At 39.7% G+C, this 12957-nt stretch overlaps 1 protein-coding gene across 1 annotated transcript in view; it reads left to right on the forward strand.

The window, feature by feature from the left end:
• DROSHA (drosha ribonuclease III) overlaps positions 1–11971 on the forward strand; it is an 80101-nt gene extending 68130 nt beyond the window's left edge. Inside the window, exons 27-32 of the mRNA XM_009900821.2 lie at positions 2220–2361; positions 3300–3382; positions 3493–3596; positions 6153–6245; positions 7028–7074; positions 9947–11971. Coding sequence (XP_009899123.1) covers positions 2220–2361; positions 3300–3382; positions 3493–3596; positions 6153–6245; positions 7028–7074; positions 9947–10077 — 600 coding nt within the window. The 3' untranslated portion in view covers positions 10078–11971. The remainder of the gene's footprint in view (positions 1–2219; positions 2362–3299; positions 3383–3492; positions 3597–6152; positions 6246–7027; positions 7075–9946) is intronic.
• The last annotated feature ends 986 nt before the right edge of the window (positions 11972–12957 follow it).

A 12957-nucleotide genomic window follows, 5' to 3' on the forward strand; every position in this document is an offset into this window, starting at 1 on the left:
GGACTCACTGTCCCTGGAGGTGTTTAAGGAAAGACTGGATGTGGCACTTAGTGACGTGGTCTAGTCAATATGGTGGTGTTGGGTCACAGGCTGGACTTGATGAGGTCTTGGAGGTCTATTCCAGCCTCAATAATTCTGTGTGATGTCTGAAAATTAACTACCTTTAAGAAAAAGAAAGGAGAAGATAGTCTTGTCTACATATTTTGAAACAGCCAAGTAATTGCTGGCTGTTAGAAGACACAGCTTCTGCAGTAATGCCTTATGCTACAGTCATAGGTAGTAGTATGCTATGTGAAGGTGGAAGAACTAAGAAAATTAATTGCTTTGTAATTAGAGTTAAGCTCCAGTCGAGCATCCATCACACATTAGAGCACCTGCAATAATGAAGACTATGTGTTGCCAGAGTGGAGACTGCCTCTAAAATACTGCTGGGAAGGTAAAGGTACCATGTCTTCCCTGTATCATTAAGGGGAATTGTGTTTCTTGCTAGGCCATACATGAAGAGGAGGCGAATTCTAATACACAGCAAGTTGATTAATCACAGTGCTAGAAGGATAACTGAGGGGGTTTTCCATCTCTAATTCACTGTGTAGAGTATAGGTTGCTCTTAGTTTTATGTTACTACTAATCCTGATTATGAGTCCCATCAAAATAAATACTCTGCAAACACAGTAAAAGAGATCCTTCTTGTCCCATTACACGAAACAGACTTGTCAGGTGATACTGAGCTTCTATCTTGTAGGTTGCATGTTGTACTTAGCATTTCATGGGGGAAAGTATTGCTTCTTTATCTGAAGAGCATAAAAGGGAAGAATTTGGGAATGGAGCAAGTAAAAGATGAGTTTAAGGAGATGTTAGGGAAGCAGGTATTAATTCTATCTGCAGTCTGCTGAATTTATGAAGATCAAGTTCTGGGTATTTGCTTCATACATCACTGCCAAGCAAATTATGAAGATAGCGTTCCTGCTTTGTCTGTTGTCAGAGATGAAGTATCAAGTTCAGCAAATAAATCTTGATTTTCATAGACTTAGTTGACATGCTGGAGCCAGGTAGCATATAACTTAGATCTAATTGGCTGAGCAAATGTGATATGGAAGACAGAAAAAATGTGTATGCAGCTTCTCAACTCTAGATTACACAGAAGCAGTGGGAAAAAGAGAGACATTCTTTCCCTCTCACCTTCACCTCCTAGAATAACCTTAACTTCTTAAATTAATGCTGTTTCATTTAAAGCAATAGAAAGGGGGAAATCTCAGTTTAACAAGGGCTTCAGCAAATTGCAAGAAACACTTTAAGCCCCAAATACTCCCTTAAGATGTACAGGATTGTATCTTTGGCAGAGCTCTGTTTATTTAAGCAATCATCCTAGAGACAGAATTGAGCATTTCAGGGAACTCTGCTGGAGAACCAGGTGTCCCAGACATTGTCTACACTGAAGAATGCTAGAGCCAGATGTTTGTCAGGGATGCATTGGCTTAGCCATACTGCCTGCAGTAGATGCTGTCTCACTGAGCGAGTCATTCGTCATTGGAATGGGCTGCCCAGGGAGGTGGTGGAGTCGCCGTCCCTGGAGGTGTTCAAGGGGAGATTGGACGTGGCACTTGGTGCTATGATCTAGTTGTGAGGTCTGTTGGAACAGGTTGGACTTGATGATCCTTGGGATCTCTTCCAACCTTAGTTACTGTGATACTGTGATACTGTGATACTATACACTTTCTTTGGCAAAAATAAATGGAGCAGCTTCCTCATCAGCTGGTTCTGAAAACTAATCTGTCTTGCTTTAATGTGTACTTGTTTTAATTAGTGCCTGTTTCTTTTTTATTTGATGGACACTGCTGCTCCACAGAGCGTGGCATGTTTATACTTTATGTGGGGAAAGGTATACAACTGTGTATTACATGCATGGAAATAATGCAGATCAGCTGAAAAAGCAAAGACTGAATAAAAGCTCACAAACAAGCATTTTAAATGCACGACATGTCTGCAGAAGTCATCTGTCCCTAGAAAAATAGTATTTGGTGGGAAGAATTGAAACAGGAGGAAAAATCAGGGTTAGAAAGAATGAGTGTGTTTATGCAAATCATCTGAAGTGTGTCAATAAACTGATAAAAGGAAAAGGCTACAAGGATAAAAGTCACTTTTTTTTTTCCCCAGCTCTCTATACCATTCATAATTTGATACTGCTAATTGTTACCACTGAATAGAACTTTCTATTGCAGCTATTGAGAAGTTCTTTGGTGAACAACAGGACACAGGCCAAGGTGGCAGAAGAGCTGGGTATGCAAGAATTTGCCATCACTAATGACAAGACAAAAAGACCTGTAGCTCTTCGAACTAAGACTTTGGCTGATCTCTTGGAATGTGAGTTAACTTGGCTTTAACAGCTTGGTACTTCTGCAACTTGTTTTTCCTTAAAGCCTCCTTTAAAAAGTCATTAGCAACCTCCCAAATCAAATTTTAAACCATTATGTTCAGGTTTTCAAATTAATTATGCCTATACCTCCAAAAGCCAGAGTTTTGAACACTAGCCTAGATTTTACAAGTCTGAAAGCTTGAAGGAGATGTAGCTGCGAAGTTGTAGGCTTAGAAATGGCAGGGTCATGATGACCAGGTCAAAAGCACATCCAGGGGGAGTTAAAGCTTGTAATCCAAGATGAGCTGTTTACAGCAGTTTCAGTGTTGAATTAATATGTTCATGTCATTGTTGGAAAATATGCACCTACTGAAGGAACTACTTTTGAGTTCACTTTAGGAGGTTTCAAAGTGGTCATTTCACAAGGGGAAAAGGTATACAGAAATTATTTTGAGTCCGTTTATGGAAGTTTGTGATACCTTCTTTTCAAAGAAAGTGGGAATGGTGGTAAATATTCTGCCAAGAAAGTTAATCTGCATCTTGCATATTTTGATATATTTTATGAGGCATTCAGAACTTCTGGCTTTTGGCAAATCCACTGAAAAAATAGAAATAGCACACAAGCAGGTGTGATTTATATCTAAAATATTTTATGGTACCCAGTAGTGATTTATTTGTAAGTATCCATGGTCACCTGGTTAAAATGTGCCATTAGGAGCCAAGTGTCATTTCTAGCTCTTTTAATGACACAGTGGATTTGGGTAAGTCACTTATATCTCTTGGCCAGCTTTACTTTTTCCTGTGATGCAGGAGAATAACACCCTCCTCAGATCACTGCTGTGAAACATAATTGACTGTGGCTTTAGAGTGCTGAGGTACTTGTTCTAGAAGTGCAAGCCATTAACATTCTCCTTGGATGAGTGACAGTACCTTTTTTGTTCTCCAGCCTTTATTGCCGCTTTGTACATCGATAAAGATCTGGAGTATGTTCACACTTTCATGAATGTATGCTTTTTCCCACGCTTAAAGGTAAGATCAGTCAGGTTTCTACTTTCCTGCCTCTGTTTTAAACATGTTATTGTTTGAGACTCAAACCACAATCTCTCAGCCGTAAAAGCATCTTTGTGAACTTCTTACAGGAGTTTATTTTAAATCAAGATTGGAATGATCCTAAATCTCAGCTTCAGCAGTGCTGCTTGACCCTCAGGACAGAAGGAAAAGAGCCAGACATTCCTCTTTACAAGTAAGAACTGGCATCTTGTTGGAAACAAGCTAATTATCAGTCTTGTTTGTGAAGGAAGATGTGATAACATCACCCCACATTTTGCCCATCGTTTGGTTTTATTGTAGTTATTCAGGTGCTCCTGTCTCCCTTTGATGATGGAAAATACTGAAACAACAATCTCCAAATTTTTGTTGATTTATGCCATTAAAAGGAAGAATTAGTAAGCATTTTCCCTTGTACAGGTACAAGGGAAAATATAATCTGTCTATTTGAATGGAGTATTTCATTGGCAACATTCTATACTTGCTCTTTTATTGTAAGGTATGAGCCAGAAGTGTGCCCAGGTGGCCAAGAAGGCCAACAGCATCCTGGCCTGTATCAAAACCAGCACGTCCAGCAGCAGTAGGAAAGGGATTGTGCCCCTGTGCTTCGCCCTGGTGAGGCCACAGCTCAAGTACAGTGTTCAGTTCCAGGTGCCACAATGTAGGGCAGACACTGAGGTCCTGGAGCATATCCAAGGAAGAGCCACAAGGGTGGTGAGGGGTTTGGAGGGCATGTTGTACAAGGAGCAGCTGAGGGAGCTGGGGTTGTTTAGTCTGGAGAAGGGAAGGCTAAATGGAGATCTTCTTGCCCTCTATAACCACCTGAAAGGAAGTCATAGTGAGGCTGGTATTGGTCTCTTCTCCCAAGTAACTAGCAACAGGATGAGAGGAGATGAGCTTAAGTTGTGCTGGGGGACGTTTAGGTTGGACATCCGGAAAAACTTCTTTAGTGAGAGAGTGGTGAGGCACTGGAACAGGCTACCCAGGGAGGTGGTGGAGTTGCCATCCCTGGAGGGAACATGTAGATGTGGTGCTTCAGGATATAGTTTAGTGGTCACGGTAGCTGGGTTACAGTTGGACTCAATTCTCTGATTCTATGGCAGTATTTTAAACTAAATAAATGAAACAACAGCTGTGGGATGAAGTCAAGGTAGTTCCATTGTGTCTTAAGTAACAGTATCAAGTTTCTCTCATGATTATGCAAACATAAGTGCCTTGTGTTACACATCCTGATTGTTGACTGTGTTTCTGATCCACATTCGGGTACTGAAGGGCAACAGAAGTTCTGAATGTTTTCCCTGCAATATTCATCCCACATATGTCATCCTGGTTAGTGACAGAAGAGTTCAGGGCCATGAACCTCTTGTACACTTCATTAGATACATGAAGTTGGATGGCATGGATCTCTCTTCTCTCTTTCAGATGTAAAATAGCTGCTTCAAAAAAGCTATAATAAACTTAAGATTGTATATTGCTTCCATAGCCTTTTTATTAATGCAGCAGGTGCAAGGTTTTCCCTCCAGATAAAGGCTGTGAAAGTCCAAGGTTTGTGTTGTTGGAGTTACTATATCAAAAAACTATGGAAAATGAAAATCCTAAGTGCATTTGTCACGCTTAGCAAAGTTTGCAGTGAAATGTAGCAGCTCAGTTATGGTGACAAAATGCACTTTAGAAATATGATTGCTTCAACACTGCAACTGATGCTCTGCAAATCTGACTCCTCCTTGTCCCTGTATGAGGGCTCACAGCTTTGTCCTGAGTGAGGGAGATGAATACAGTAAAACCAATTCCTCATTCTTGTAAAACCCACTGAGTATCAAGTTCCAAATGTTTGTTTTGTTTTGCTGTGATGATAAATTGATTTTTATAGTAGAGCTTAGAGCTAGTAATATGCTGTTATCTTCCTATTATCTTGTTAAATTCTTTTCTTGGAGTTATCTGTTTCACTGCAGTCAGTTCTATTGCTTTTAAATTCAGGTTGGGTTTTATTTGCTCTTGTCACAGCACACAGAGACAGAGTACTATAGTTAGCTGCTTTAAAAATTGATGTGAAATTGGTGCTTTTTCCAAAAAGAAAAGAGGTGGTAGAGGAACTTCAGCTGACAGTGGGGAGAGATTTGGGACAGCAGGAAAAAACAGCAGAAAAGCAATTCATTGCATGTCTAGGGAATGATCTTCTTCCCCTTCAGATGTTTTTTGGTGCACACCCTAGACTTCAGCTCAAATCAAAAGTTAGGTTCGTGTAACTTCAAAGCTGGTTGACAATTTATTTGCACTGTGCTAATTCACTGTGTAGAGAGTGGAACAGTATAAAGTCCTTTAAAACCTTGCTAGCTGCAGAACTCTCAGGGACTACAATTTTTGTGCACACAATAATCAAGTGGGTGTGATTCTTTGCAACTGCACAGCTACACAATAGTTGTATGACTATTACGAGTGCTTGAGCACTTTGTGGTAGAATTTGCATTTTTGTTTTGAGTTAAATTTTTCATTTTCATGTGGTGCTGCTGAGTGAACCTCAATGAGCACATGCAAGAATATCAACAAGATGCATTTTATGTGAATTTCTCCTTTTTATTGCCTACCAGAGTGGTAATCCCTGGCTTCATGTGATTTATACAGGCGTCTTTCAACCCTTGCTTTGTGCTTCGCACTAATTCCATTATATGTATTGACCAGACTGAAAGCTTGGTGATGTATGTGCCACAAACAGATTCTGGGTTTTAATGCTTCCTGCTCTTCCTTCTTTCAGGACTTTGCAGACAGTGGGACCATCTCATGCCAGGACATACACCGTAGCCGTTTACTTCAAAGGGGAAAGGATAGGATGCGGCAAAGGCCCGAGGTATAGTGAAACATTAATCATGGGGTGCTAAAATTTGAGTCTGGCAGTGTCCAAAATGACACTGGAGCTGTGGAGACAGAGAAGTGTATGGTTTGCTTTAGAAAAGGAGAGCTATGGAGCCTTCTTCAGGCTCTGTGTTTCTGCCTCAGGAATACCTGGAAGGGTGCACCAGGTCTGTGTAGTTTGGGGTCTTAAGCTTTTTGGTGAACTTACCTACAAGGTGGCAAGCTGTGCAAGCTATGCTAACCCATTTGTGGCTCTAAGACTAGAAACTGCAGTGTAATTTCCAGGAACTAGTGACTGTATCTGTGGCTTTGTTACTGGATTACTGTCCAGCTCAGGATGGCAAGTTAAGGGTGCAAGACTCAGGTTGTTTTTCTGATGTTATTACTTCTAGGCTTTTTCAAATGGTTTCTAAAGTTGCAAAGACCTCATCTTATTTTCTGCTACCAAATGTGGTGGTGGCTATAAAAACATCATGGTTCACACCTTTGTGACTTTGCTGCTTTTTCCATCTCAAGAAAAGCAAGTGCTTCAGTGAGGAATGGACTAAAATATTCTGTTATTGATCCAAGTTTAAAAATACTCTGCTGGAGCCGAGGTGCCGTTGCTCACATATTTATGCAAAGACTGATACATCACACACTCCACAAATAACTAGGTACTGGTTACCCAAAGGGTTCTATTACAAAAGAGCAGCTAGTGTTTCACTTTGTCAGAAACTTGAGTTTATTCTGGACAACTTCCATCTCGTGTAACATTTTTCTGTTTGGCTTTCACAGCATTCAGCAAGCAGAAATGGGAGCTGCAATGGACGCACTTGAAAAATGTAAGGAATCCAGGCAACAAAGAAAATGACTTCTTGTTTATATGCTTGGTCTCTAGTGAGCTGAGGTTCAGGTTTTCTGGGGGGATAAGACTGGAACAGGATGTACATGCCGAATGCTGTCAGCTTCTAAGCAGCAGGTTTTCCTTGCAGTACTTTCAAGACAATTTTGTAAGAGGTGAAGTTAATACAATACCAACAGATCCCTTTTTTTCCAACAGCAGATGATCAGCTGCAGAGGTTGCAACTTAGAGGGAACGCTGTGCAGTGAAATTTTGGGAGATTTTCCCATGCTTAAAATGTGCAGTGGGATAAGATTGCATAATGTCCTGTGGTGTGATTGTCCCTTCTCTGTTTGGGGGAGAGAGAAAATTATTTTTCACTTACCAATTTAGAAAATAAAATTTAATCTCATATTATACAGTAGACTGGGAAAATACAACAGGAAGACCTCAGCCAATGTAGGTCAATATTTATGTTAAGAACAGCTGAGGGCTCAGTATGCATCTCTCAAAATTATGCACAGGATATCCAGCATGGGAGCAGTCCTTCATTGCAGTGCAGTCTTGGATATGAAAGGAATGAGTGGATGGAAATTTCTTGTATGAAAGATCTTTGGTCAGCTGAGTTAGTGCCAGGTGTGAACATACTGTAAGCAAATAGCTGACAAGAATTTTGTGCAGCAGAAGCTCTATTCAGAAGCAAACAAGGAGGGACAATTTTTATTCTGTTTGATTCAAAGGAAACGTGTATTTCCTCTGATGCCTGGAAATCCCAGGGCTTAAACATTTCAGAAGACAATGAATCCCTGTAATTCAGGAAAAAATTTATATCCATCTGCTAGGCATATACTTCTCACCCTCAGTAAATTTGACAAGTAGAAAAATATATGTCCCCTTCTCAGCTGAATAGCTGCAAAATCTTAATGAAGTTTGGAGTGTTTTTTTCTTGTGACAGTATCAACATTCAGAGAACTGTGAGCTTAATCTCCTGTCACATCCAAGGACTTCACAGCTCTTTCCTGGCATATGTATTTGTTTGAATACAATAGACCTATAGAGGTCTGTACTCTAAGCACCCCTCAAAACAGAGCCAACTTTCAAGTTAGCTCATGTTTCTCATTGCCTTGCCAGCAGGTTTTGACTGTCTTTAAGGATGGAGGTTCCACAGCCCTTATGGGCATCTGTTCTGTTCTGTGTATTTGTGGAGTGGAGTGGGGAGGTTTTTAATGCATAAATAGTTAAATTCAAGTAACAGTAATTTTCATGTACCTATTTATATATATGATAGCCATAAGAAGTTTATTACACAAATTTCCTTTTCAACACCTTAAATGGATTGTAAACAAATGGGTTCTTACCAAGCTGAGTTCTTAAAGAATCATGTTACAGGCACACTGCTGAAAATCCCATTTTCATTTTGTTGTGCACATGAGCAACAAACCTCCCAGAACTGCATTAAACAAAACACTACTGCTTTAAAACCACCACCAATTTTGAAACAGTTTTCTTTAGGTGAGATTGCTTTCTGGTTTAAATAAAGATACCCTCCTCTACCTGACTTGTAAATGATGTATAAACCCTTTATTCCTACAGTACATAATAAAAGGCATAATTTTCACCAGCCAATAAAACAATGCAGCAGAAGGTCATTCTGCTGTACTACAAGCTCCTGCAGATTGTTGCTTCTGCACCATGTTCTGCAGCTGAACAATCTGAGCTGCCTGGGATGCAGAAAGAGAAGGAAAACACTTAGTGCCAAGAGATTCCTCTCTAAGGAGCCTCAGTGGAATTCTCTCAGTAGCCCGCCAGAAAGAAAGAGCAGTCCTTTGCCAAGTCATCTCCCAAATTTGTTTATGGTTTTAAAGGTCAGTATAGTAAACTTTTGCATTCATCTCAGACATACATAGATAGCCAGTGCTGATCCCAGAGCTCTTTGTGATCCCAGCAAGATTTACTGCCAACTACAGGCTGCCACATACTCTGTCATCTCTTCATTTTCTGACCAGCTTGAAGGTGCAGGTTTCTGCTGCAGAGAGACACAGAAGAGTGTCAGCACTGTGGTCATGCAGAATGTCACATTCTGTCAGCTGTGCACTAAATTAAGAGCAATTCTGATCAATTATATAAACTGATTTGACAGCCTTGGTTTTAACTAGTGTACACCCATAGCAGCCAAAGGACTAATGTCTGAAATCAGAAGCATCCATCCCCCTAGCTATTTCTCTGTCACCTCAGCCTTGTCTAGTCTGTCTTAGATAGTCTTCACTCAAGCTCTTAGACTGTGCTAAGGCTGTATTCTAGTAGGTAGCCAAGCATTAACTTTTAGGAACAAATTACACTGCCTTCCATTTTGCTGCACTATTACTTCGCATTAGGAACCCTGGCATACTGTGGGGCATCAAGTGCATTCTGTGTGGTCTAAAATAATAACAGTAATGGAAGCATCTCCACGGTGCTTTGAACCAGTGGTTCCGACTTTCTGACAACAAGAGAAAAAGCCTTGACAGCATTGACAGTAGCTTCACATTTGTTTTTCAGTATTGCCCACCTGTTGCTAAGGGAACTGAATGTAAAATCCAGGTAGTACCTGGCCATGTTGCTATACCAGGAGTTGATTTCATTTTTTGAGTGTATGAAATTTAGCAGGGGAAATCGTAAAGAAACAAAAACCTTAGGACACACAGCCCTGGTTTATTGTGAATGTTAGAAATACATGCGTTAAAAAGGTAGTAACATTATTCCCTCCATTGCCCCTAATCTCATCAAAGTGGTTTTGTGTGGTTGTTGTTGGTTTGGGGTTTTGGGGGGGGGGAGGGAAGGCTTTCTGTGTTATTAATTTGTTTATTAATGTAAAATATTTCTCCTTGTGTCAGATAACTTCCCCCAGATGGCCCATCAGAAACGGTTCATTGAACGGAAGTACAGACAAGAGTTGAAAGAAATGAGGTGGGAAAGAGAGCATCAAGAGAGAGAGCCAGATGAGACTGAAGAAGCAAGGAAATAAAAAGAGGGCACAGAAGCAGTGGCATATTTACTTACTCTAATAACTCTCACAGTGGCCTATGGAGACCTAACCTAGTTTCTTGCCGATGAATGAAGAGTGCCTGTTGATATCAAAGAGGAAATTGTAATCTCTCCTTTTTAAAGTGTGTGTATATGTAGTATTGCGTTTGGTTTGGTTTAAGTGCACAGTTTGGCTTTTTAATATGATTTGTTTTAAAATCCTTCTAATTTTTCTGAAAAGCTGTGGGATTATTTTAATTACTTTTACTGTCTTGTATGAAGTAATAAAGTACTAATTTCAAAAGCCTGTAGGAGGAAAAGCTGTTTAGCAGTTGTCTCCAATCTCTAAATGCTGTTTTGTCAGTGACCAGCAAAGTTATTGTATGAACTGCACTGTGGAGGAGGAAAGTGTTACAAGAAACTAATTCAGTAGAGCACTTAAGCATGTACCTAAGTTTGGCAGCTAAATGTGTTTCTTGACTCTGCTAACTAGAGCCATAAAGTTCAGGTCCTTTTACAGTAACTTATGCAAAGGAGATAGTCAGGTTTGGTTTCAACAGTGGATTCCACATCTGGAATGTGACACACCTGTGTGTGGGAGGTTGGGGTTTTAGTCTTTACCTCAGTACTGTAAAACTCAGAAAAAGAGAAAAGGTAATTATGAAGCAAGAGGATGATAGCTCTTTTTGATAACAAATGTACTGAGTTTGCATTTACAAATGCAATTTCATTCTCAACTTCTTGCTCTATCAAACTGACGGTTACCTTAATGGATTTCTTTGTCCAGAAGATACCAGTGTGACCGTAACAGTCAAATGGCTTATTAGAAACTCCACACAGTTGCTCTTCCACATAGGTTCGCTGCAAACTGTTTGTATCCAGAGGGCAGAATTTGTCACCATGGTGCAATTCAAAGGTGGTGTACAGTTTTAAGGCAGCCAGTTTCCTTGATGTTTGGTGTCTGTGGTTTGTGTTAGAAAGACAGTTGTTTTCTTTTATAAAAGTTCTGAATTATATCCAAAGTGGAACACCCACTGTGTCTGTTAGTGATTTTTCCCACCCACCCCATTGTAGGTGTTGGCGCATTGTTCGTACTTTCAGTTTGCTGGCTTCAAGCCATTCCGTTCTGTTATGCTGAGTTCTGAGTTAGAACAATCCCATCATGCATATTGTGTAGTCCATTTCTCTCCTTTCTCATAACTGAAACAGATACAAATTTTGTTTTCTTATTTTCTCTATTTTCTTCCTGTTTCAGATCCCTTTTAGTGAGTCATTTATGCATCTTTTCTAATGTAACTTAGAAGAGTGCGACGTCAGGCAGCTTCATGATGCACAAGTCTGGCCCCAAGAATTCTTGCAGACTCCTGCAAGAACTTCTCAATGACCATACTATGCTGAGCAACTAATTCAGCAGTTGTCTGAAGCACCTTTATGTAGGTGTGCAACGGGCATCCATGAAAGCACTTTATTGAAGGTACCAAAGTAGACACAAGTGTAACTGAAAAGTTGACATTACTCAAATAGCTTTGTAAAGTTTCACTTGTGAGCTAATTAATGTGTATTTTCATAAGCACAGTTTTGTACACATGCAACATGAGATAAACACTTAAATGTGGGGTGGTTTTTCATTTTTAAAACTTTACCCCATAGCACTACCTCACTTCTTCCAGCTTCTATGGTTGCCTTTTCTTAATGGATTGACGCTTTAAATCTGTTTCAGAGGATGAGAATAAAAAACCCCACACATTCTCGAATTTGGAGTGTGCTAGTAAACCATTAAAACATAAAAGAAGGGGATAAAACAGTAAACAAAGCCAAAAAAATAAACAATAAACCACCAACCAAGATAAAGCCAAGTTGCTGCTTTCTACTGGATGCAGCTGTTGACTTTTGAGAAGTGAATCTCTTTAGAGATTCAGTCCAAGTAAAAAGCTGATAGGCCTCTGAACAGTAGCAGGCTTAATAAGCGAGCACCATCTCCCCTGCCCTCGTGTCTTTTTGTATTTCAAACTCTTGTATAATTGCCCATTTGCTTCTAGCAGTAGTTGAAATGGTGCACTGGTAGAGGGTTACGGGTAATTGTGTACACCAATTATTGTATTAATCAAAATTAATTTCTTTTTCCCTCTTAACTGTGATTCAGAGTCATGTGTTCAGGTTGAACTTGATGATCTTTGAGGTGTCTTCCAACCTTGGTGGTTCTGTGCTTCTGTGTTTAACAAGTAGAACATGTAGTAACTTAATTTGGGGGTGTACGGTTGCTTTGCAAATTTCTCTCATCACATCTGACAGCACCAGAGTACCCCAGTGGGATCACTGGCTCAGTTTAACATTACTTCCATTCTTGCTATACATCATTTCATTTTTCAGCTGTGAAAAGATTCTGAGCTTATTCATAAACATTTGCTTAAAATAGATTGAATTAATCAGATATGCTGTTTGGGACGAGGAACCCAGAACTATTCTCTTTTCTTCTTTGACCCAGAAATTGCTTGAAAACAAACTTTTAAAATGATTTCTGCATTCCATTGCTACAGTTAATGAATTTTAGGTCATCCTCAATAAAATGTTAGATGAGAAACCCTTTTTTTTTTTTTTTTTTTTTTTAATGAGTGGGCTATTTTCCCTTGTTTCACTGTGTGAGCATGAGCTAGCAAGATTGCCTGGAGAAATTTTGTTTTCCTTGTCTTGAAGGCAGAAAACAAAAGGTAAAGAAATTTTCTTTGTCCAAGTTAAAACCATGGTGTCTTTCTGTGTAAGTACTGTCTAAAAACAGGCTGTGAACATTTCTGATAACTCAGAGAGATGTACAGAATGTGTGATTTGAGCACAGTCCTTTATAACATACACTAAGGAGAGAAAGTTGTTCCCTTAAGTTGCC

Source organism: Dryobates pubescens, chromosome 9 (genome assembly GCF_014839835.1).
Source record: "Dryobates pubescens isolate bDryPub1 chromosome 9, bDryPub1.pri, whole genome shotgun sequence".
NCBI classification, from domain to species: domain Eukaryota; kingdom Metazoa; phylum Chordata; class Aves; order Piciformes; family Picidae; genus Dryobates; species Dryobates pubescens.